Raw genomic sequence first — 26,285 nt, 5'->3', positions numbered from 1 at the left:
ATTTGAAGGCAAACATTAGTACATCTTGATACACTGGCCAAAACCTTGAATGTCTGAAAAGGAACTTGCATATTTTATTAAAAAAAACAGTCTTGATTGCACATAACCTCTTTGCTTAATACCAGCATTTAACCAAATTTGGAAACAGGTAACAGTGGAGAAAGTGGGCTGGATAGCACACAAAAAAATTTATGGCATGTACTAGTGGAAAAAAAAACTAAAACTACTTTTACCTAAGTTATTAATTCACATTAAAAATTAAACCATACACTTGCCACAGAGCAGTCTAACTAAGTCTGGCTAATCTTCAGGGTAGCTGAATATGATAGAAGGAAGATTCATTTACATATCTTAACACACAAAAAAAAATAGCCCAGAGAAATTGTCCCACATACCACAGACACATTGCTTCAAAATGGGTTCCTGAAATTAAAAAAAAAAAAAAAAAAAAAAAAAATTAAAAAAAGAAAATTTGAAATCCTTAAGAAACAGGAACCGGGAAAAGCTACAGCCAAAAGTTTTTCTTTTCTGATGCTTGCGTGCCTTCCCTCTACTCCCCATTATGTAAACGCTTGAGTACAACATGCTTAAAGCAATCTCGCCCAGTAATCTCCAGCTGAGAGCTAAAGCATGCAGGAGCTTTTTCACAAAATCTGTCTTCAAGCCACTGGCTAAATATTCCACAATCCACGGGTAACTGCCTGGAATGAAACAGCATGTTCTATTCTGGATTTGGGACCTTGCAGCTTTAACCAATTATTGACATAGCCATGAAGATCAGCTTGAATTTTGGAGATGTTGCTGCAGATCTCCACCAGCAAGAGCTGCCACTGGAGCTCCTGGGAGGAGGAGCAGGAGGGCAAAATGATGGGGAAAATGGGAGTCAATTGGAGGAGACCCCTTGCCCAAATGACCTCTTCAAGTGCAGCCTTATGGTGCACCTGGGAGGTGGGGCATTGCCAGAACCTACAGCAAAACTTAGCTTAGGTGAGGTGAAGGTGGACTCTAACCACAAGGGAACAATAATGGAATTTTCCCCACTTTGATGTGCCTTGGCAGAGGAATCCGGTGCAGTGCAGAGCCCTGAGGCTCTCCATTTTGCAGGGAAAATGAAAACATTTCTAATGCTGCAACAAGAAATGCAGAACTATTTTAAGGAAAGTCACTATAACACAAAAAGAAGAAAATAATCATCCAACTTTTTCATGCCCTGTTCTATATGTCCTACCTAAAAAGCCAACTCCCATATACAAAATAAGAGAAGGATGGATTCTCATATTATGGTTTACAAGTTCAATTAGGAATATAGTAATAGCCACCTTTTTCGTTACATATTTTAAATAATTAAGCAACGAAAGCTCCAGATACCCATCCAAAGTATAAATCAGCAACTTATGCCCTCCAGGCAAGCTCCATGTAGACCAGCCCTGCCTGTGTTCTCTGATAAAAGAAGGCAATCACTCTGAAGGAACTGTCACCATTAATGTCACTGTAACGAGCACTTTTGACATCTCATCAACTTGAATTGCCAGAAATAAAAGTTAGAGAAAGCAAATTTCCCTCTGCTTGCAGAAGAGCCCTTTATTATGAAACCTTTGAAACCAAATTTCCAATGGCCAGGTGCTGTACTGTCCCTGGTCATGTCTTTTCAAGAAAGCATCAAGTACCTGTTTCTGTGTCATTGGTTACATTCCCTACAGTGCGCTGTGGAGGAGCAAGTGACAATTGTCCACTTTTAAAAAGCAAATGAATCATCATGTCACCGTGCTCCTGTGCAACCAGAGACAAAATGAGTTTCAAATTTCCTTGTAAAACTTATTTTTTATTAAAAGTTCTATTCCAGAATTCTGCCCAAGATTTAGCCATATCTCAGCTGCCTTGCCTTGCCACATACCTTGTTACAAACTGCAAACACTGAAATATCTGAAGTTGTCTCATCTCACAGACTGGACCACGTCTAATTTTCAAGCACTTTGCCTGTCAGTTTGCAAGCTATAAATCCAAAAACTCTGGGACAAGCATTACATATCACCTGTGCTGGCTGGCTTGGAACTTGCTGTCCAGTAGGTAACAAGGCTGTGTTCTCACCCTCTATTTATACTTTGACTGACAGTCATGCCTAGAGGGAATCCTTTCCACTAACCCTAATTGTTTTACTGAAATGCTGCCAGACACTTCCATTACACCCCTGATGTGCCAGGAGGAATTATAGCTTTTATTTGCACTTTCCTGAAAATAGCTCAGTAGTGCATGCCAAGATGGGGATCCTGACATTATTCACAATTTGGAAGAGGCAAGCTATCAGTTATCTTTAAACAAAGCACTGTTCTGCTGTTCTGCTTTCTTTTAAGAAAGAAATTATTCTGTATTCCAAGAGAGGGACAGTTAACTACTGCTTCAACTGGACAAGAACAATCTTTTGTAAAGACCTAAATTTCCTGCCACAAGCAGACAAACAGGAATGGTATCAGTTGACATCCCTGTTTAAAAACTTCTTTGGTAAGTAGCTGTTGATTGTTCTTTTATGTAGACATTGTTTTCATATGTAGACATTGTTTTCATATTTTAGCATAAACCAGAAGAAAATATCCTTAAAATGGGAAGTGCTGCCTAGGTTGCAGTGCATTTGCATACACCATGCAGCTGCATTAAATAATGGATTTCATAGCATGAACTATATAAAACACATTTCTCTTAGCAATTATAACACCATCCATGTGACAATCAGAAAATCTATTTATGCAAATAACAAATGTCAGTGCTTTTGCCCCCTCTACAACAATACCTCACATATCCATTTTTTCCTCAATAACCAAGTATTTTCCCATTGTTTTACCAATGCTGCCATTTTAACTTTGATGTTATAGGGCAAATTAATGTTATCTAACATTAAAAACAAATAGCAAGTTTAAGGGGAAAAAAATACATCCAGTAAAAAGAAGCAACAAGATAGATATTGCTGGGCTAAAACCCACTCATTCAATAGCACACTACTTGCAGCGCTTACTTTGCACACTGGCACACAGTAAAAACTCCCAGTTTTGTCTTTCTTCTACAGACACACTATTATTCCCAGAGGGAACACAAATTTTCTCTCCTTGAAAGGCACAGCCAGCACACAAACAGCTCTGTTTGCTTTTCAGTTTCACACACATCCACTGCTGCATCAGCCAACTTCAGCTTGTTAAGCCTCCTTCCAAAGCTGTTTGCTTTGTTTCAGATTTCAAAGCACAGTCATCTTTCCTCACACTGGTTTTGCCCAGTGGTTGTGCTCTGCTCACCCTTCTCAAACTAAAGAACAGAACAAGATGCAGTGATGTGACTGTTGTTGCACTGCACTGGACTATGCACCAGCATGCAAAATTGTCTGATTAATGTTACTTTGTGTGACACAAGATGTCCTAACTTCCCCTGAACAATCCAATAAACTGATATTATGCAAGGATAATAACTGGAGATCTGGAATGGGATTTATTTCTAGTCATCCACAGGCCAGTGGCACAGAGATGAATACTCTTACAAATATAAAAGGAACAAATTATTTAAAAAGAAAAGTATCATTCAAGATTCCAAGTACTTTCTGCTTTTCTGAATGACATGCACAGTTACAATTTAACTTACAGTGGATTAATACAACATCCAGAGTTCTTTCACAGAGGAGCATGCCAGCCCTTCCTGAACAGCTTTACATCCATACTGCTACCATTTCAATATATTTCAGCATATACCTCAACTGATCTACCCTAGTAAATCCCTTCAGAGAAAATAAGGTTTTTTACCCTTCTTTTCAATGCACAAGCAAGTTTGTACATGATGAATTAAGCTAATTAATAAATGCTATCTGGTTTGTTTTGTCCTTCCTAGCAATCAAAGGTTTGTTATCCACAAGGAAAGGCCAATAAAAATTAGAGAAGACTATTTCATTACTCACATGGTATTTCATAGGTACTTGTTGCCATACTGATAATTCAGACCTGAAAAATCAGGTTACTTGAACAGCCAGGGGATTACAAGTCTACTGGGAGTAGTTGGTAACAAAATTAATATTCAAGCCCAGTACCTTGTTAGGACATTTGTTCTCATTTGGGATTTCCAACTTATTTACCTGATAGACTTTTTGCAGTGGAAGACAATTCACAGTTCATCACTTCAAACTTCATCATGGCAGCTCCCAAAGAGAATGAGATCAGTGGGATTTTAATCAACATGGCAACATGCCAGACGAAAATACAGATTTTAATATACCTGAGAGGGTAAATAACAGACTAGTCACTGGACTAGGAGAAAATGGAAAAACTAAGTGCCAGAGTGGGAATATGTTGGGTCATTTATTCTTTTCCCTTCATCCCCAGAAAAGACTAAAATCATATAATTTACAGAAACTATTTTTCTGACAGCCTGAGTAATAGCATCCTCTGCTCCATTTTCTCATCTCTTTAGCTAGTCTCTCCTTCCAGATCTGGGTGTCTGCTAATGTCTGCTGTTTCAACCCTAAAATATGACCATTATACACAAAAGCTGTGTCTGAGCAGAGAGTACATGGAATAAGGTAACACTGCAGCACAGTTCAACCACCCATGTCTGAAATGATGATAAAGTAAAAACTGCTGTTATTCTTAAACCACAGATGAAGTTTGGGAAAGCAGATTTCCCATCCCCTGGACCAAGTCCCAGCCTGAACTTCAGACCTCCTGGTACTTGGAGGAGTGAAGTTCACAGAACCCTTTTCCAGGAGTCACACCTGAAACCTTTCAAATTCCTCCCTGTCATGGAAATGCCTCAACATCACCAGCATCACTTTTTGAGTAAACTTATCACTTACAGGCTCCTTAATCACATCTTAAAGAGCAGAAAATAAAAACTTCTATTGAAGATGACACCAAAGAAAGCAATTGAAGTGTCAATTGCTCATATGGGAGCAAGAGCTATTTACACACTTGTATCTGCCTTGTACTGTACTTAAGTTATTTAAGGACTGCAAGTTTTCCTGCATATCCATTCAGACAATTATTTATAAACCTACAGGCTTATATGAGAGCAGCCAACTTTGAAAAATCAGGGTCTGATTTTGATATCGTGTTTAACTTGGACTAAAATTAGCAATTATGAATGCATGGAGGTTTTTCCAAAAACATCAGTGAACATAAAAGACCAGACTGCTCCTTTGCTGATTTGCTAGATGTTGCTTAATGCTTTACTCTCTTTGCAGCATGTTGATCTTCACTTTGGAATAAACACGGGGCAAGTTTTGCAAGTTTTCTGTCCAAAACAGCAGACAAAGCACAGCTGCCATTCCAAGGCATTTCCAACGAAACTGAGGCAGGAGGCCAACTCTCCCTTTTAAAGCAGAGGCAACCACAGGCAACTCATCTGAGGCCCTGAGGGCTTCTGTGTGCCAGTCAGACTACATCAGATGCAGCAAAAGAACAAAGAAATGGAAGAGACAACTTAAACTCAGAATACTTTTCCAAAGCTCTCCCAGCAAAGTAGGTCTAGAACAGAGAGACAGTGCAGCATGGGGGAGGGATCAGGGGAATCAAGACACAACTGACTTGATGAACAAAGCTGAAAGTAGATGTGGTCCTCTCAAAATCAGAAATTGGAAACTCAGTTGAAAAACAAGAGGAGAACAAATCCAAACGTGGCTTTGCTGGTGGGCATGGAAGTAGTTCCAGGAGTTTTGGCTGTGCTAGCAACACAACTTTGTGTGTGACTCTGCACATGGACTCAGCAGTAAACCAGTGAAAACAGAAATATTGAGTGACAATGCCTTTGTTAACTCACAGGTTAAATCAGTAAAGCAGTGAAAACAGAAATACTGTGTCACAGTGCCTTTGCTAACTCAGAGGTTAAGGCACCTGCTTCAAAAACAAGCTGGTGCCCAATGAGGGACTCACAAAGCTACACTAACTTTTTCCAGCATCTCGTACCCTCTTTTTTAATGACAAGGAAAACTCTTTTTTAGTACAAGGAAACAGATGTATCCCTTTTGTGTCAGTCCCACTGGAAAAAAAAAAAAAAAAGTGAACACAAAAACACTCAAAACACTAAAACAAACTATGCTACTATGCTATTCCATTTTTTTCCTTCTCTCCCAAAAGCACAGCTAAGAGGACCTTAAACTTTCTGAAGCACTATTTTTTCATCTGCATTGGCCTTTTCTTTCTACATGGTAACATATTTTCATTAATAAGCATTTTTTAACAAAATAATTGGCCTCTGAAGGTCCCTGAAAATGAAACAGCTGTAAGAGCTAAAGAGATTTGAATTCCAGTATTAATGAAGTCTGGAAAAAGTCTAAATTGCTTCAAGGAAGAAACAGGCTTGGTCACTTTGAAACAGAATTTTATCCCATTTGCTGTTCAACCTTTTTTGGAGGAAAAAAATACAAACAGTTCTAACCATGTGTTGTAGACCATGTGTGGCATTTGTTAACCCATCATTTTAACCTTCCTCTCCAGCCACAGCAAATGATCAGAAAAAAGATTTTGGCCACTCCATTAAAGTGTTTTAGGAAGAATATTCCTTTCTTTCAAAGCCAATTTCAATTCTTTAATCCCAGCCACAGAAAATGGCTAGAAAATAATGCAGCATAACTAAAGTTTTTCAGTCTTCCTTCCCAAATGCTCTGCTATATATCATGACCTGAGAGCTTCTCTCAGGTACTGAAAGTCCATTCTTCCACAGCTTGAATCTGCAGAATAATTATAGATTCTGGAAAGCATTGCCTTCTGTAGCTTTTTTGAAGAGCTATTCAATAATAAAATCTAATTCTCAGTGATAGTGACACTCCAGTTGCTCAACAAGGCCAGATAAAGTGTGCTGCCTCTGAAGAACCCTTCATAGCTGAAGGCTCTGCAAGCTATGTGAACAGACACCTGAAAACTTCCTTTCCTCAGGACAGCAGTGAAAAGAAAATATCATTGTACTTATATAGCAATTTCTACTCCCTTGACTAGATTACTTAAATTAATCACATTATCATCACCTCGTTATATTCACTACACGTATTAGCCCACAGCATGTCATGGCACTACAAACCCCTTCTCCAGAGCAAAAGGAAAAGCAAAAAAATATTTTAGTCCATGAAACAAAGTTTTAAAGGAGAGTTGGAATATTCATCAAGGTATTTTTCAGTGTCAAAACCAGTTGTGTCAGAACACCTGATTATTCACAGACAGAAATACCTCCATGCAATAGCAACAAATGCCAGCACAGACATACAGACATCAAAAACCTGCCATGTTTTGGGTTTCCAGCTGCAACCCAGACTGGCCCCAGATTTATAAAGCAGTTTGACATGCAGACATCACTTCCAGCTCAGGCTGGAACACACAAGGCTCTGTTATGGATACTGCAACCTTGCAGCCACGTAGCTCCAGGGCTGGTTATGGGTTCTCTTTTGCCCTAACAGACCAGCATGACAAGCAGCAAACAGCATCATTTTTCCAAGTGGAGAGTACGTCTTCATCAGGTCTCTCTGGAGAATTCTGTTGCTGCCTGAGGCACAAAAGAACAAAATACAAAAAGGCAGAAATATGCAAAGAAAAGTCAAGTTCTCCTGCTTCACACAAAAAGGTAAAAATACTTTTAATTCCTGGGGAAATGTTATGTTCTTTTCTAGGAGATGAGGCTTCAGAAATTTTTAGAATACAGCTTGTCATATTCCAACAAGAATCCCAAGGCCAGTCTTTCCAAGGCTGATGAGCACAGTCCTTGACTGTCTGGTAAGAAATACATCAGGACCCCACTCCTTCCACCTCACCTTTACCAAATCTAACATTTATATAAGCCTGAATGGATTTGGAGGCAATGTTATTATAGTGTTGCATGGTTTTCTCAATCTCAAGCTTTCTGTAAATGTAAAGAAAAATGTAGAATTAGAAAGAACACACTGAAAAAACATACTCATCCATCTTCATTGAGCAGTTTCCATCATAATACCAGCCAGTTTACCATTCCTGAGCTTTTTCATTTCCCATCTAAATACCACTCACCACTTTCAATTTCCCACCTAAGTTTCAGTTGTCTGACTCATTTTATGTTGTTTAATCAGTTTTTCTTCTTCCTGCATCCAGCCACCATATCTTCCTCCCAGGTTCATTTTTACTAGATTAAACAAATTCAACTTGCCTCATCTCCTGGAGGTAAGACTTTCACTCCCTGGTCACTGAAGTAACTAATTTCTAAGCTCATTACAGGATCAGGGCTTTTTAGAAGGTGAGAGACTAATTGCAGACAGTATTCCAGAAACTTCTCTATTTCCTGCATAGTGAAGTTGTCTCTATTTTTAATAGCTGCACTGATAGAAATTAAATACAGGGACATCCTGGCCCAAAAACTTTTGCTGCATTCAGCCAGTCATCCTTAACAAGATGTTACAGTTGGGTCCTGTTAATGCCATTCCTGTTTTACCCAATTATTTTTTCCTAAAACATGTATTTCTACAGCCTCAAAGATTTTATATATATGAATACTTCAAACTACAAAATTAATCTAGAATATACTAAACTATAAATTGTGGTCCTGTAAACAGGCAAAGCATGTTTGGGCTATATTTTTAAGCAAAATACAAAGGAATCCAGAAAATTCACATTACTTTTAGCTGTAGTCTTAACCTCAGAAAATTTCCCACCCTGGCCATGAGACATAACTAATCAAAAACTAGAACAAAAAGCCACAGTGAGCAGCACAGTTTTTAATCCTATCCACCCAGTCATGGAGAGAACTGCTAAAATCTGGGTTAATCCTTCCAATCCTTAGTCAGAAATGAAAGTCTGTGCAATTGAAATAGTATGCCAGAATTAGATTTGCTTGTGCTAAGGATTTGATTAAGCCAAAAATTAAGATCTGAAATAGCTTCAGTTAAACCAAAGTAGTGCATTTCCACTGACAGATATTATAATCCAGAAGAATTGTCGTACTGAAACCAAACTCATAACTCTTCTCTCCACAGGAAATTAATTTTGGACAAATCCCAGACACACTGATTTTCAGATAGTTTTGTCAAAAAAAAAAAATTAAAAAAAATTTAAAAATCAGCTTTTCTCCAAAGTCATGATGACAAGCACTGGACTGGATTGTCAGGAATAAGGAACAGTCACTAATGAGGAAGAAAACAGAAATAAAGACAATTACTTACATTGACCTTAATATGAAGCAGATTCTCACAAACACTGACAATTTTAACTACTTTAAGTTTGTTACTGCACTTAAAAACATGACATATCCATTACATATAAGATATGCATCCCATATCTATCTACCTATATTGGGCAGTGGATTGACTTTATTTTCAGCAAACAGAGATTACATATGTCAACATAGGAAATGTTAAAAATGAAGAAGGGAGGTTACCACTCTCCCAGGAGCCATTTCACTTGAAGCCTCTTCATCATTTGATTAAAGCCTGCACAAATCTAAAATATTACAAATAGTCTGCATTTGCTGCTGCTGCAAGTCTCCAGGCTTGTCTACACACAATTTAAGTCAAGGCTGAATTTTATGGTTGTTTTCTTATTGAGAGATCACTTCAAGACCCAGAGCACCAGTGATCCCCTTGAGCCTGCAAATGCCATGTCTGTGCACTTGTGTAACACATCACACTGTGCAGTCACCACGGGAGGCAAAAGCAAAGTGGCAGCAAAACTCTCACTTACAAATATTTAAGGTCTATAGTAACTGAATAATAGAGGGAAATATTCAGTTGTATTCTCCATGGCAAGATAGCCAGAGGTTTCAAGCAGTTGCATAAGCATATTTCTGTAATCTTTGTTGTTCCAAAGCTGGAAGCTTTTACTCAGGGAAGGCTTTTTGAAGTTACTTTGGGAACTGGCTCTCTGCAGATGGAAAAAACAAATGATTAAACCAGCTCAATAGGGAGCCAAAGCTTACTGTACATACTTGATTTTCAAAGAAACTAAGGGAAGGAAATTTTTAATACCAACTAGAATGTTTATTAAGAAGGAAAATATTCCACCATCTGAGCTGAATTAGAAAAACTATCTTAATACCAGAATTTTTAACTGGGTAGAATATGCAAATGAAACCTCAAAATGACCCAGTAAGGCAGAAAGCTAATTACCAAAATGAAGCTTAAATAAGTTATCAGGTTTAACTCAAATAAAACCAACCAGCTTGTCAACAGGGTATTTCACTAGCAATCCAGTATGATTGCTCTCTCTCTCATGAGAGAGAACAGCCCAAGAGCAGTCCTTAACAAACCAAATCATTCCTTTAACTAGAGAAAATGCTTTAAGTCTATTGTGTGCTTGGCCTTTCCATCTCACATATTACAAGACTATGTCTGCATCTTTATGGCTGTTACATAAAGAACATATTCAGCCCCTCATTAGAAAGGAAAAACCCTCTTCATTATCTCTTTACATGACAGCACTCAAATCTTCAGGAAAAGCAATTAAATAAGCATTAAAGGACTAATTATTTAAATCATTTGCTTACTTTGCACTTGCTCTTTGTCCTTTACTTCCCAATGAAATCAATCACACCAAAGTCAGGATGCCACAAGCAGGATTTTTGCTCACCATGTGGACTTGTATATGACCTGAACGCTGTCTTTTCCTAGTGGCACTTTGCTCCTCAGCTTTTAGAAATGCCTTTGGTGACCTAGAGAGCTTTTTCTGCAAAACTTATTTCAAACTGCCTATAACCTAGTTTATACAGTTCAAAAAATGCAGTAGGGTGTGGGAAATGAGCAAAGCTCATTCCTATTTTAGCTTAAGTTTTCCGCTGTTTTCAGGCACTGGGGCTCCACTGCAGCTTAACAAATCAATAGGACCTACACTGGAATAAGGATTGCTGAGGTGGACTGTTATGTTTTATTATTGCTGAAATCTCCCCCTATTTTAAGATCTCTGCCTTATAATGTAAAAAAAGGTCAATCAAAATCCAGCTTCTCTTAAGCCAGGAGTCATCCCATACCAGGAAGGAACCAGAAAGAATAGCTTAAAGCAATTTAAACACACTAAAGATTGGTAAGACTTTCAGTTACCAGTAAAGACACACATACTGCAGGTGACAGCTGGGTCCACATAAACTTCCTGCACATCCATTTAAATTTTTATTCAGGGATCATGTGATGTGTTTTTATGAGAAACTGGGAATCTGAAAATGTGTATTCCCTCCTACCAACCTTTGCTTCTGCTAGAAGTGAACTAAGGTAATAAATGAAAAAAAGAATCCTAACTACTATGAAAGTCAAGTATAAAGTGGAATAGCAAATGGATGGGGGCAGCTGAAGCACCATCAGAGGAGGGTGTTTGGAAGCAGCACTTGGATGAAGGAGGTTAGCAAACAATGGACTGGGTAAGGAAAATGCAGTCTAAGAGTGGGTAAAGAAAGCCAATATTTCTTTTTCTCTATACCAGTTTGTTGGTACATAGTTAAGGAACAGAGCTTTAAGTTTCACATTCTAAGCAGCTGAGCCATCCACACCTTTCTCTGGAACCCAGATTCCACAAAAGGAAATGTCAGCCTTTGCAGATAACAGTAGTTAAATGCAGGTGAAGGAGAGAGGAGACGATGGCAAACACATCAAAACAAAATAAAGGACAGGGTTAGTTTGTTTCCTACAAAAATAATGTGACTGCTGAAAATAAACCAGACCATCCTAAATGGTACTTGACTAGAATACAGACACTTCTCATCATTCTGGCATCTGTTTTCTTATGATGAATTCACAAGCCTTATCTTGTCCCAATTAGGTACTTCATATAGCTCTGATGCCTATGCCAACACAATTTACTCAGAACTCATAATTAGCCTCACACATAAAAAATAACATGCAATTTGTCTGGTAATTATATGTTTCTGTAACTCCTAAAAGCAACTTGTTACTTAGAACAGATTACCTTAATTCTATTTTCTGTCCTACCTAATTGTGTTGCAAATTTTTTCAAGCTGAAAGGTGGCTATAAAATCCCTGCCCTTTCTTCTTTCATAGTGGTTCTACATACACAGTGTGTTTCCAGTAGACACAAAATCAATGCAGTGAAAACAAAGCAGTCCTATTGCTAATTTAGTCACGTGGAAAGGCAAACTGCTCAGCACAAATAGGCCAAACTTTCCATCAATTAAGTTACAGAGATCTTGAAACAAAAGTTAGGACACTAAAAACAAACCACCACCATCAAGAAAAGGGAAAAATAATAAAAGAGAGAGAGAGAGAGAAGATAAGCAGCTTTCCACCCAGCAATCCTTTGAATGAAACATGTTTATAGAAATATCTTGCTGCAATATGCACAAAAGGCAGGTTATAAATAGTCACAAACACTGAGCAGAGGCCATGGAGCAAGAGCAGCACTGGTGCTCTCAGTCATGCTGCAGCAATAAACTTGTGACAAGGAAACAGCTCAGCCTATCTTCATTAAAAGCCTAGAAGAAAATTCCTTCCCAAACCATGATGGAGACAGGAAGCCCAAAACACTGACTGAGGAGTCGTGGTAATGAAGCACCTCTCCAAGAGAGCTTACTCAAAACCCAAATCAAGGGATGCACCAAGTTGGGAGATACAATGAAAATAAACTATTTTATCCAAGCTACTCCAAAATGGCTTCTACTGGGAAATTGCACTGCTGTCAGCCAGTGCAGCACACCAAAGCACCCCACCTGCAGGCTCCTCCCAAGGAGAAAGTAAATCAAGGTACTTGAAAAATATTAAAAGCATGGAAGATTAGCACCTGTTTTGCTCTGACCCTTTCTTCTTCACCTTCAGCAAGGGAGTCCAGGAGAAAGCAGGGAGAATGCATGTATACCAAAAAACCAGACCTTGATTTCTCAGGGCTGATCAAGCCCAAATACAAAACAGAGGATGTTGTACAGAAGAAATTGAGATTGTTTTGGAGCTGTATGCAGAATGTATTACATTGTTTTAGTCAAATTTAATCCAGAGCCCTTTGATGTGTTACAGCCAGAAGGAAGAGTACCTCTGCTTTGAATTCACCCGTCCAAAAACATGTTAATCTTGCTAAGCAAGATTCACCAATGTACAACCAAATGGAATTACTGCCATGCTCTAGAGGTTTATGACCAGACTGACCTCAGATATTATATATACTGGATTTCCTAATTTTAGTTCAGTCTCTGTAGCTGTCAAAGAAGAAAACAAAAAAGAAATTAAATCATCTACATATGTACATTTATGAATGATTTCTTTAATCTGCAAGTGAAGCTGAAAGAATCAGTATGCAAGTAAAAACTTAGTCACAAATTGGGACTAGAAATTTCCTTTTTCAAGAAGTTTAAATAATTCACAAAGGTTGATCAGGGAATCCCATTTACCCCTCAGCCCAGGAGCCCCCACAGCTGAGTCCCAGAAAGGACAGACCTTACTCCAGAGGAATTTTGCTCTTCCCCAAATAAGAGACTACTTGTACATCTGGAACCTCCTCCTCCCTCCAAATAGGATTTTTTTGGTCATTTAAGCTTCATGTGCATGGAATGTACCAAAGAAATTGCTATAGGAAAAGGAGACAATATTAACTGCATATCATAAACTTACAGCTGCTGGGCACCAACCAACCTCCATCAGCAACTTTCCATATCAGCAAAACTCATTTTCTTGTTGGTTCTTCAGCTTTTATACTACTTTTTTTCTGCACACTTCAATTTCTCTCCAAAACATTCTCCCTCCTAACTAACCAATTTTATTTCCAGTTCTGGTTTCACAGAGCCTGCAAGTTTCACCTTTTCCCTGACCCAGAATATCAAGTTTCAGGACAGAGGAAGCTACATCCCACTTTCACTGAAGGGCACAAAACATCTTCCTTTCAAGAGTGGGGAGACCAGACCATAACCCATGAGCAGCAGAGTCTCTCCAAGGCCATGAAGCCCCAGCTGGGTGTTTCTCTGGAGAAGCCAGAGGGGCCTGGGGCATGAGCTCACTGCAGAACTGGAGCTCTGCACTCAGAGAATTAAACCACATGCAGTTTTACAAACTGTGCCTCCAGCTTATGCACCTCAATTGCAAGCACAGGGGTTTTCTCCTAAGGACATTAAGTCTAAATCTAATATAAATAGCCAATGATGCTGCTGCAGCTTTATGTATTTATTTCAGTGAAGTACAGAAAAAATATCTCAAGGATTTAAACAAACAATATGGTGACAGATGGTATGGAGACAATCCAGGCTGGGCTCCCTCAGTAAAATCCACACAACTTCATAGCTCCAGGGAAGAGTAGAGGAGGAAGGAGGAGGGAAGAGGGGAAGAGAAAGAGTACACACAAACCAGATGACCACAGATTTGTAAAAAAAAAAAAAAAAGCTCCAGCCTGCAAAGATTTTCTGTGCATCTATACAAAGCCCTTAGTACCATCACCATGTAGGCAGATCTGCCCCACAGTCTTCCAAGCAAGATCAAAAAAAAATTATAAAGAAATTATTCAAATTAAATTGTTAGTTCAAATAAGTGACAAAACATACTAATGAACTGTCTATTCAAATAATCTAAGCATCCTCAAAAATAATTAATAGATGAAACACAAGAAAATGTGTCTGACATTATATCAAAGCTCTACTGTTTTGTACACTGCATAATTTTATACTTTCAGGTATATTCTCTGGATATATTTGAATTGCCAGAAACTTACTATGAATTTTTTAATGGTCTATAATTATTTTATAGCTTAAAATAAATAATTTTTAATTTTGAAGTTGAGAATGTCCTTGGGAAAAAAATTCCAAAGGAATTTCTGCAAGGAGAAAATCATGCTGAAGGTCTTGTGTCCTACTTTCATAGCCCAGGAGTCTGCTGTGCTGTAATTACCTATAAGCAGGCAATAGTTTGGAGAGAATGCATGGGTGATCTACAACAGGGATTTGCTAGCAGTTTTAAGATGTTGTTGCTCAAAATAAAGATACTTAAGGATTTTTATTTACAAGAACTATAAGAAGAGTCTGAAGAGAAAGAATGCAGCACCTTTGAGATGAAAATATATAGCTTACTGCAAAGGACTAAACTGAAGCCAAACATTCCTCTCTCCTGAGTGGTGTGTAGAAACTAAGCCTGCACTCTCAGGTCAGCTGCAGCTGTAAATTTCAGCATACTCAAATATCAGGAACTTACCCACACCTAAGCTGCATGAAAAATCAAGCAAACTCAAGAAGAGTTCCATTTCCTATAACCTGCTCATTAGTTACCAAAATCTTAATCTTTTCAAAACCACCTTCCTTCTACTTTGAAAAAATATACTAAATATCCCTCCCTTGAGCTCCATAAGAATGACAGTTCAAGTCTACTCTTGCAGTATTCCAGAAATTCATCCATGTTTTCCTTCACTGAATTAATAAGGATAAACTTAGGTGGACAAGAGAATGAGGAATAATATAATCACCTCAGAAATTGGCAGGAAGACTCTTTAGAGAAAGGAGTGGGAGACAGAGCAAGAAAGCAAAGCTCACATCATTAATAGAATGCTCCAGTGAGTTCCAAGACCCAGCTGAAAGCAGCAAACACTCCCAGCCGTGCCAGTACAGAAGCAGCAAACCAGCAGGCTCTATCCCAGCCACCCCAGCCTTGCACAGCACTGCCTCCTGAGGAGGAAAAACCAGATATTGCATCCACTCACTTCATTCACTCAGCAGGACAAATCCCAGCACGTTTTTAACCTTTTAATACCACTGATTACAGCATGTGTGTGCAAAAAGTACTACCACAGATTATATTCTAAGTCTAAAAGTCTTATGGATGTGCAAGACTTTCTTAAATGTACATATAGATTGGCTTTCACAGATATGGACAAGTAAACACAGATTTGCTACATTTCTATTGCAGCTCAAAATAAAAATTAGAATATCTGAAGGTTATTCTTCCTATTGTGGTCTTCATACAGCTAGAAGGAAAGAAAATCCAATTCAATTGCTTCTTTAAATGAGTCAGAAACTGGAAAAATTGTGTGCAACAGACTATATAGTAGTGCAAGCTACTATGTCTAGACCTGAAACAGCAGTTATATGAATACTGATATTTTTGCATTAAAGTATTTATTAACCTATGGTTCAATCTCCCAGTCTTTTACAGTAACAAAGCCAAAGTGAATATCATGCTCAGACACAGAGTGCTATACATATTAGCCACCACTAAGGGCAGGAATAAAAAGCTGCCATGATAGAAAGTTGTAAATTCACATTTTCTATCATGAAACACAGAACTGCTTTTACAACTAAACAGGCTGGACAGAAATCTACGTATGCATAGGGCACACATATGAATTAATGAGCACATTCCATGTATGACCTCCAGCAAGGATTCTACAATAAAAAACAAATCCAACATGCCCCTGCCATCCATCAAACAATTTTGAAAGCGTTAAGGGTTGAAGCACAGTACACACAGTGCAAAAGTTAAGTGTGGCCTTTTGAGCCTTTTTGGTCCTTTAGAAGATCACTGCCCATGGAGACAATCGGGAAAGAAGCTGGAGGATGTGTGGAAGAACTTTTGGATCATCAGCAAATTTGGGTACAGATAATGGAGCACAAATGCTCCAGAGCCAGGAGTCTCGGAGGGCTCTGACCACAGCTGCTTAGAGCTCTGGATTGCACAAGTTCAGCACAGTCTTTTGCCTCTCAAATGAGCTAAAACAGAGCAATTCCATAATGAGGAGAAAATGACAAGTAATGTAAACATCTTCAAGAATTTCAGTAAAGCATCACCACCAAAAGAAGGAAGGTTTCAAAGCACACTTGAGTCGGTGTGATGAGCAATGAGATGCCCTGTTGGTGCCCGTCCCGGCGGCGCTCGGGGCCATGCGATGGACGGGCTGACATGAGTCAGCAGTGCTCCCTCTCGGCAGCCGCGCACAGCCGCTGCTCCGGGCAGGGACTGCGCCCCTCGAGGGCTCACCAGCCCCTGCCCGCAGCCCCTGCCCTGCCTGGGGTCTCTCCAGACACCAATACACCCAGGCAAGTCCAAGGGACTGCGAGCGCACGTAAGGAAAGAGACAGGTAAGAGCACTGGAATTGCAGCCTACGACTGTACTGTCACAGAGCTGGACTCAGATTCACAGCAAAAGAACAAAAGTCTGCGGTATCGAGGGAAATTCTAATGAGATAAAAGAAAATATTTGCATGGTGAGAGAGGTTAATTATTGAAACAGATTGCCCAGATATTTACTTCCAGGAAGATATTCAAAACTTGACTGGATGATCTGATTCCACTATTACCTCGTCACAGAGTTAGGGCTGGGTTAGACAACCTCCAGCAATCCTGTCTAACCTCCAGGGCTGTCACAGAATCATTATGCAATAATATATGGTACTTACCTTTTAGAAAAGCAGTTAATTATTTTGCATAACATTTCCAGACCTGTTTCAAGAGGTATCACTTTATGATAGCCCTTCTGGAAAACTACCCTCACCTTTAACATTTCATGACTATGTTATAACTGTGAGTGCTTCCACAAGAGTAAAATACCTCAAATTATGTCTTTCAGAAAGACTTCTAGAAAGATTTAGGTTTGCAGTATGCAAAAGCAATATGGCTCAAAGGCACTAAACATTTCCTGAACATATTCACAATACATAAGGATATTGACATTAACACAGCATTAACCATGATATTCTGTTTTTTAAAAAGTATCACAAATGCTATAATTATAATCATAGCATGTGGTGAAACAAAGGTAACTATATTTAAAACCAAATGCTCAAGTCAGAAAACAGTTCCTAAGTAATGTTTGTGTTGAGATGTCTCAAATGTCAAGAGATGCAAGATAAATAAACAGCCAGCCTGTTTTCAGCATCCTCCAAGGGATGCTGATGCACAGCAGGCTGGCACAGATGCCCCAGACAATTCTCATCTTGTTTCAGTAGACTATCCCACATCTGAATATGTTTGAATTGCGTGGCAGAACTGGGGACCAAAGCCAAGGAGCAGTTCATTGGCAGGAGAGCTCCTGCCAAGAGCAGGTGATAAAGCCAGCTGGAATAGAGCATGTGGCACTGCCCAAAGGGTATCTGTGCAGCAGTCAGGATCAGGTAAGTGCCATACACCCCCAGGTGTCCCCTTGGTGTGTTGGTAGAGTTTGGGCAGGTGAAAATAGATCAGCGAGGTTCAGAAAACATTCTGGTTTGGTTGGCTTCACGTGCCTGTCATTTTCCATGTCTGAATCATGCAAAATCTCTGCTCAGATGATGCAGGCAAACTCTGAGCAAACTGGAGCAGAGCTGGGCTGGCGAAGGAGGCAGTCTAGACAACACACTACTCACCCCAGATGTTTAGACAGTGCTTCAAAAGCTGTATGTCCTACATTAATCACTGCAAACTCCAAATGTGGCCATTCCTCATCCTTAGAAATACAGAACAACTTTATTTTTTTAACAGATATGGCTCTTCAGTCAAGATTCACATTGACATAATATTTATTAGCCATGGAGAATATGGTAGCTTATCTCCTCTGAGTCATGCAGTGAAGTTTTCAGCAGTATAGAGCATTATAGATGAGTTCTCATTCCTTTGCCCTCAGTTCAGTTGAGTTCAGCATCACATAACAATCACCTGGCACTGAACTCATTCAATAAGGACATAAATGAAATGGCTTTATTGGAGTGCCAGATCACTACATCCACAAGCAGGAGTGGGACAAGGCACCTTTTGCATAGCCAGGTATCTCAATGCATGTGACAAAGCAGGAGACTTACAATAACCTTCACAAGTCAGCCAGCACCTTCGTGTGCCAGCTCAAATCCTGACAGCAACTTGAAAGATTTCATATTTGCAACCCTTCTCCCTCAGATTTCATCTCCTCGCCTTTATGACAGCACTGTGAATTTCAACTTCATCTCCCAGGAATTCATTCCTAAATGAATGGTTAATTGAGTGACACATGCAAGTCTCATTGCTGCAATGTTCCAAACCCCGTTGCAAGACATTGCACACTGCAAAGGTCAGGTTAAAAATTAAGGCAATATTAGTTACACGAACAAACAATTCCTTCAGTCAATTCAAGCTACTGAAGGCTGCTCTGTTAGATTGTTTTAACACACAAAAGACAATTTTGATTTCCCAAATGGAAATCTTAGAAGCTAAATTTCAGCAGGAAAGTTTGCTAATGAAACTTTGATAAAATAAAAGACAGTGATACAATAATGATAATATTAGCATATAGTGAAAATAATAGTAATTTACTGAGACAAAAATAAATTAGACTGTTTCATTTTCTAGAGGCTCTTATGTAAAAGTAAAAATAGATCTGTATCAGTAACATCCTGCTTCTGCTACTGAGAGTGAAGATATTTCTGTAAAGATTTCTTCCAGTGTTTCATCACTTAGCCCTGGCTGGGGTGTTCAAGTGTTCTTGCACTGGCAGAGACAGTTAAGTGAAATATGTATCAAATGGAAGCACTAAACACATATAAACCCAGCTTTAAAAGACAAGTAAATCTGCACTGTAATTTAAAAGCTCATAAAATAACTGCCTATGTAATTTGGTCATTGCAATTGCATTCAAGATAGCAGCATTGACTGTAATGATCTTTCTGTATAAATCAAGATGTCAAAGCCATAGTTATATGATCTCTGCTATAATTTAGTACTTACTGTCCTCCCCTTGTATGACAAATTCTAAAGGAAGATCATTCAAAATACCAGGAGAAACAGACCACTTTTCCCAATGGAAAAAAGTCTTTTCCAGAAGTAAAAAGTTTCCAAAGTTCAAAGCTGATTCCTCAATCATTACTAATCCTGCTTCTTTTCCCCCCTTATATTATATATATCTGGATATAATATATCTGGACCACTTCCTTTTCAGATGTGTTCAGAAAGCCCTTTAGTATTCAAAAGTGACTCATAAGAAATAATAATAGGCAATGAATAAGGAACCCTAAAGTATGGAAATATCAGGAAATAAGTTACAATTAACATCAAAGATTCTCATGAGCTAGCAAACCAGTGACTGCCCACATCTGCACTGTCTCTTTGAGCTCTCCTCTCTCACATCCCAGTGGCAGCTCCTCTGACAGAGTCCCCAGCAGAGCTCAGCCCTGCACTAAGTGCCTGTTTCAGGAACAGTGATCACCTCACATCATCAGTGCTGCAGTGCCAGCAAGGAGTTCTTAAAAATTGTTAAAATGTTAAGGAACTTGAGACATGAGTCACTTCTGCTCTTCCAGTCTCACAACAGATTACATAAAAATATGTTTTCCAACAAAACCATTTGTCATTATCTCCAGATTTCAGACAACTCTTTACTGGATTTGCATGAACTACAGTAGGAAAGTAGAAGCATCTAGTTTAAAAAAAAAATCTAGTTCCATCTATGGAATGCAGTTGGTTCAAGTGTGCAAGACTAGTTAATTCAGACACTAGTGGATCACTAAAGTCTGGCTTATTATTTTCCTATTATAACTGTTGCACCCAAATACATTCATGCTTGCTATTTCTTATAAGCATCACAGAACATCTGCTTATAGTTTTATATCTTATCCTCAAAATCATATTATACTACGAGGCTGGTTTTACATTTATTGACCATATTAGCTATTACAGTTTTTTAACTGACCATCGTTCCATGTGCTGAAGAGTAATATCTCATTAGGGCTCCTTTTATAGTGTTAGAAAGTTGAGTTTAAGGCACGAGCCCCAAAATATTTCTGCATATTTAATGACCCATCAACAAATACACCATTATGCATACTTTGTTTCTTTTTTAAGTACCATTAAGAGCATCTTTGTTTAACTACTTGTAGCAATTATTCATGATAGAGACCAACACAATGAAGTACACTGTAACAGCAAGAGCTCTTGATAAATTTTCCTACCTTATCTGCCATTATCATGGAGGCCCCGCCATGAATTCCAAGAATTGGAATAGAAGTCTGAGATGAAATAAAATCCAAAATCTGAGCTACTGCCTCCTGATCAGTGTCATCTCCAAAAACCACTCCATGGATCTTGGTGCCCGACATCAAGTCACAAACATGTGTTATGATGCTCTTAGGGTCAGTCTGGTTCACAAGAAGGGTCACTACATTGATATCAACAGTCAGGTCTGCTGACATTTCCCGGGTCCAGAGAGCTCTGATATCCCTCTCCGTTATATACTTGGTCCTTCCCACAATCACTGCAATGTTCAGGATGGGATAGTTTTTCTCTGCTCCACGAACAAGATCCAAAGGTGCCAGAAGAGCTTGGAGTACCAGGAGAGCACAGCCAATTTTCCTCATCTTTGCCAGCTTTATCCCCTGTAAAAGCGATCACAGTGTATAAGAAGAACATACAGAAAAATATATATAGTGTATATCTTCAAAGAAGGTTTTAAACAGAAAGCTTCTGGACATAATGCAAACTTTAGCAGCTTTTTATAATGCATCCTTCACCTTAGTTACAAGTCAAGCCTCTTATATCCCATCAAAAACTTGGCTTGATAATGACTGTATTACAGCTGGTCTTCCACAAGCAAGGCAAAAACTGTAGCAAAAGTTCAGAGAAAAAACTCATTAGCATTCTTCCTGGATAGCTGACAAAATTAAAATGACTGACATAATTTAAAAAAAAAAAAAAAAAAAAAAAAAAAAAAAAAAAAAAAAAAGACATTATCATTCTTCTCTTTAACCTTGCTGTGCTAAAATAAGTAAAAGAAATCTTTTTCCATCCAGGATATTTTCCTTCATCCTGAACATCTATTTAAACTTTAGTCACGGTCTAACAGAGAGAGGTATTTTAGCTCAAAATGAGAGAAGTGAGCCAGAGGTCTGCTGGAAACCCCAGTCCACATCCTCCTTACACCTCACAGCATCCCAAAGCCATGCTGTTTTATTTCTGAAGATCTCTCCTAGGCAGCCGCTGCTTAAGAAATCCTACTGCATTTCTGGAACCGATTCAAAAATTCTATCTTAATTCTTTTCTGTCCTCTCATGCAGCATTCAGAACTTGAGCATCTCACAACTGCTGATCTCGGACACACAAAGTTGTCCCTAGAGTTGAAGGGGAGGTGTTCCATAAATGAGCACCGCTGCATTGGTTACCTCATGTCGTCACTGAATCTCTGTAGGGGGTTGAATACAGACGGAGTAGGATGGGGAGAGAGATGAGCCACGGAAGGGATCTGAACTATCTGCAGGAGGGAGAAGGAGAGCAGGTCTGACTCTGCAAGATCTCCCCCTGTTCTGTGCCCCAAGGGATTTCCACCCCCATCACTGGCTCTCTGCTGGCTGCAGGAAGGGAGTCCCTGTGCCACATAAAGCCAAGCTTGTTGCAAAGCGTCACGCAGAACACACAAGCGGGGCTGTCCAATCAGGGGTGGCATTTTTCAGATCTCCCCCTCTCATCTGCCAGCCCTATCTCCATCCTCCGTCGGAGCCGTCTGCTGCTGGAACGCACAGCCAGACACGGGCTCGCAGCATCACCGCCTCCTTTCGGGGCACACAGCGAGACGAGCACTGGACAGAGCATTTAACTGCACTTGGGTGCCGCTGTGCTGCCTAATTCACTGCGAGCCAGGCTCCCACCGAACAAACTAAAGTGCCGCGGCTTCCCCCCGATCCCGAGGAAGGCTCAGGGTCCCCGAGCCCGCTGCGAGCCCCCCGCGGGCACGGCTCGCTGCTCGCCGCGGGAGCGCGCCCCGCCGGGCCGGCCGCGGCGCGAGGGCGCCCCCTGCGGGCGCGGGGCCGCACGTACCCAGCGCCTCAGGAGACGGAGCGGCGGCGGCTGCCGGAGGTGCCGGTGCTGCTGTCGGTGTCGCTGCAGGACATGTCGCGACCGCGGGCATGTCGCGCCCCTCGCTGCCCGGGCTCAGGGGCGGCCTCCGCGCCGCTGGCCGCACGCGTGATCCCCGCCGCAGCCTGCGAGCGACATCGCATCCCGGGAGGGCAGCTAGGAGGACAGGGAGACAGGCAAGGGGGGGCTGGACACAGGGACGGGACGGGACAGCGAGGGGAGGAGAGGAGACGAGGAGAAGCCGTTAGTCGGGTTGCGGGTTTGACAGCAGAAAAAGAAATATACTTCAATCGCGTGTGGTGCGTGAGTGGAGATATGTGACTACACTCAAAAGTTCCCCCCCTTCACTTAGATTTCCGCTCTTTGCTAAAAGCAGCTCCGTGAGCCCTCAGCTGTCCGGGATACGTCCCTCATCTTATCCAGGTCAGGAAAATCCTGGGCTCTCAACTGCCCGTTCGCTTCCAAGTGAGATGGACGGGTTTGCGCTCCAAGGGAAGAGACATCCAACCTGGAAAGCGCAGCTAGAAGCAAACTAATTAACATAATCAAGGGCAGGAGTTTTCTTGGCAGGTTCAAAGCAAGCATAACCTGGAGCACAGCTAAAGCGGTGTGGGATGAAGCTTTTTTCGCTCCTGAAACAGAACAGCTTCATTCCCAATTTACCATAAACAAGCCCAGAGAGACTCTAGCAGAGCCCGCCACGGAAAGCTCGATTGCTCTGTATTTTTCATTCACAGTTCCCAGTAAATATGCATGAAGACAGTTCTTCATGCTCTATGTAGGACGCTGGCGCGCCAGGCAGAGCAGGCGGCATTCCCGAGCCGGCCCCGGGGCTGGCGGGCACTCGGAGCCGGCACCGCCGGGAGCCCTGCGCGGCACCCGGGGCTCCGCGCCCCCGCCCCAGCGCCGGCCGAGCCCGGCTCCCCGCAAAGCCGATACTTACTGCATTCTCCCTCCACATAGTTCCAGTTTAAAGATTCTCAAAGTCATTTCAGTAGATTCCTTTGCGAACAATGAAGTGGAAAATAGGTTCCTTAACGCCTGGATTTCATCCCGTAACTTGTTCCCACCGCAGTAAATAGCAGCCCGGCAGTTCTTTATCGCTTGAAATCCCGCATGATCAAGTTTTAGCAGAGCCATTGCAACTGAGATTCACTCTTTACTTTTGGCAGGAGGCATTTAAGCGTCTTCATCTTTTTTTTTTCTTTTTTTAAATTATTTTTTTCTCTTCCCCTTTTTAAACGGCGATGCTGCCGCAGCAGTTCCCCAGGACGGCGGAGCCCCGCGCTGCTGGCGGCTCCCCGAAGCGGCGGGCACTGGCGGCAGAGTCCGGGAGGTGCGGGCTCCGCCCGGGGCCGCCTGCGCGGCGCTGCGGGCGCGCTCCGCTCCGCCGCCCCCGGCACCGCCGCCCTTGCAGGGCGCAGCTCACGGCCGCCCTGTCACACCGACACCAGCCGCCGGTACTTTGAAGGCTTCTCCCCCACTCCACCCCCCCCGCCCCGCTCTGCTTGCACAAGCACCAGCGAATGAGTCAGACGCAGGCAATCGGGGGAGGGGGTGTCAGATCTGGGGGAACGGCGAGAACACCGGGTTTGGGGCACAGGAGTGGCAAACTCGAGCGCTCTCCCCGCAGTTATATCCCCAGCGAAAGGTTGGTAGCCCGGGAAACCCCAGAGTGTTCTCCTTTCCCTTGATGCAGGGGATGTCAACCACATATCCCTGCCGTGGGGCTCAGGGGAATGAATGTGGAGCAGCAGCTTACACAACTAAAAGCAGCCCTAAAAGCTCCAGACAGCAGCCAAATATCACAAAAAAGCTCTGTAGAAGTTAGCTCCATCTGGGCATCCCTGCTGCTCCATCCTCCTTTCGACATCCCCCATTTCAAAGCCTTGCACCTGTTTCTCCACCTCCCATTCCTCTCACAGCCCTGGTGTCGGACCCACCTAACCTTAGAGCAATTCTTGCCTTCCTGCCCCCACCACAGCCCACCCAGACCTCCCTCCAACACACACTGTGCTTTCTCCCTCATTCCATTGCTCTCCTGCTTTTTCCTTTCCACCATCCTGTTCCAGCTGCCACAACTTATTTGGTTTTGCACAGATGAATGTGCCAGCTGAGTACCACAGAGGGATGGCCTCTCCCGAGCTCCATCCTTTACAGCCATGTTCGTTCCTACACTGAACACTTCAGAGTAAGGCAAAGACCCCCCACTCCTATGCCAGAGGAAACTATTGGGTGCAAATAGGATAATGCCAAGTGTTCACCCACTGAAGTTTGCTTTTCACTGCATTCAGACACAGAACACCAAGAAATCTCTCCCAAAGATACTTAACAACACATCAGCTTTACGGCTCTTGACAGTCTCATCATTGAATTCCCTGATAGGTCTATGCCTGGTATTTTTTTCCTCCTTTGAAAGATCTCACCTCCTAACTTATTTAGGGATTACTTCCTCAGACATTACATTAGTCTTTCTAAGCAAAGCAATTAAGCAGCTTCAACTGCTTTTTTATTTTTTTAATCTTTGATGTTTTAATGCATCTCTGCATTTCACCCTGGATGAACATTTTCCCCCTGTAAATATTACAGTGTGTTTGTCACGGTTACTGGAGATAAGGTTGCAGTTCCATCCTTGTGTAAGGGCTATTTCAGTGTTATCACTCAGGAGATTTACTGGAACAGCAGCAAAACCAGATTCTGAATCTTCAAATGCAAGTGAAATTCACAATGGTGAAAAATTGCAGCTCTAATATTAGCCTCTGTTTAAATATAAAAAGAGGTATTTTGGGGGGGGGGGAAATATTTAGTATACTATATACTGTGTACAATACACTGAGTCTAATGGTGTGAAAGACCAATACAAGAAACACATTTTCTAACTTCAGATCTATGTGATTTTCATTAATCTAAATACAGAAATAGTTCAGCGTTATTTCCAAATATTTTTCCTCAATTACTCTCATAAAATTTTGTGAAATATCATGATATAACAGTCCAAATTTACAAATTAGAATTAGAAAAGAACATATTAAAAGTTTGTGCAAACACAGTGGGATTAATCTTGGCAATACATACACAGTCTTCCCAAAAGCTTCAAATTCAAGCAGATTACTGCCTACAGAATTGAGTAAATGCTGCAAAATTAAGACTGCTGCTTTAATAAACATTCACATTCCCTCTCTAGGTATATTTGCACAGTCTTAAAAAGCTGCAAACATGATAAGAAGTCAACTTCACTCAGCAGAAACATGAAAATGAAACCTGCATTTAAGTGTCTAACCCTTGTACATTTTGTGTAAGGGAACACTTCAAAAAACACTGTAGCAAACACATCCCTGCAGGTGGGGCATTGAGCATCTTCATGGACAACATTTATTCTGGAAGGCAGGTGGATTTATCCCTAAATAAATACCTTCTCCACCTGGGTAGCTCTGCACTTTTTTAAAAGCAGCTGCAACACAAGTTCAAGAAGTTTGGAATTGTGCATTCTGAGGATATTTTCCACCTGAGGTTTCTCTACCAGGTCTGCCCTCTACATAAATACATATTGAAAGGTCAGGAGCTTTCTTCATGCTCTGTTCCTTCTAAAATAAAATCAAGTTACAAAAAGGTTTCC

General features: G+C 40.9%; 1 protein-coding gene across 1 annotated transcript in view; it reads right to left on the bottom strand.

Moving 5' to 3' along the window:
• Nucleotides 1-23,842, bottom strand: part of GRIN2A (glutamate ionotropic receptor NMDA type subunit 2A) — a 151,977-nt gene extending 128,135 nt beyond the window's left edge. Inside the window, 2 exon segments of the mRNA XM_079320716.1 lie at nt 20,773-21,195; nt 23,613-23,842. Of these exon segments, the coding sequence (XP_079176842.1) occupies nt 20,773-21,195; nt 23,613-23,630 (441 nt within the window). The 5' untranslated portion in view covers nt 23,631-23,842.
• Nucleotides 23,843-26,285: the final 2,443 nt, after the last annotated feature.

The sequence above is a fragment of the Erithacus rubecula genome, assembly GCF_903797595.1.
Source record: "Erithacus rubecula genome assembly, chromosome: 17".
Classification (NCBI taxonomy): domain Eukaryota; kingdom Metazoa; phylum Chordata; class Aves; order Passeriformes; family Muscicapidae; genus Erithacus; species Erithacus rubecula.
This window is presented reverse-complemented; position numbering and strand designations above follow the sequence as displayed.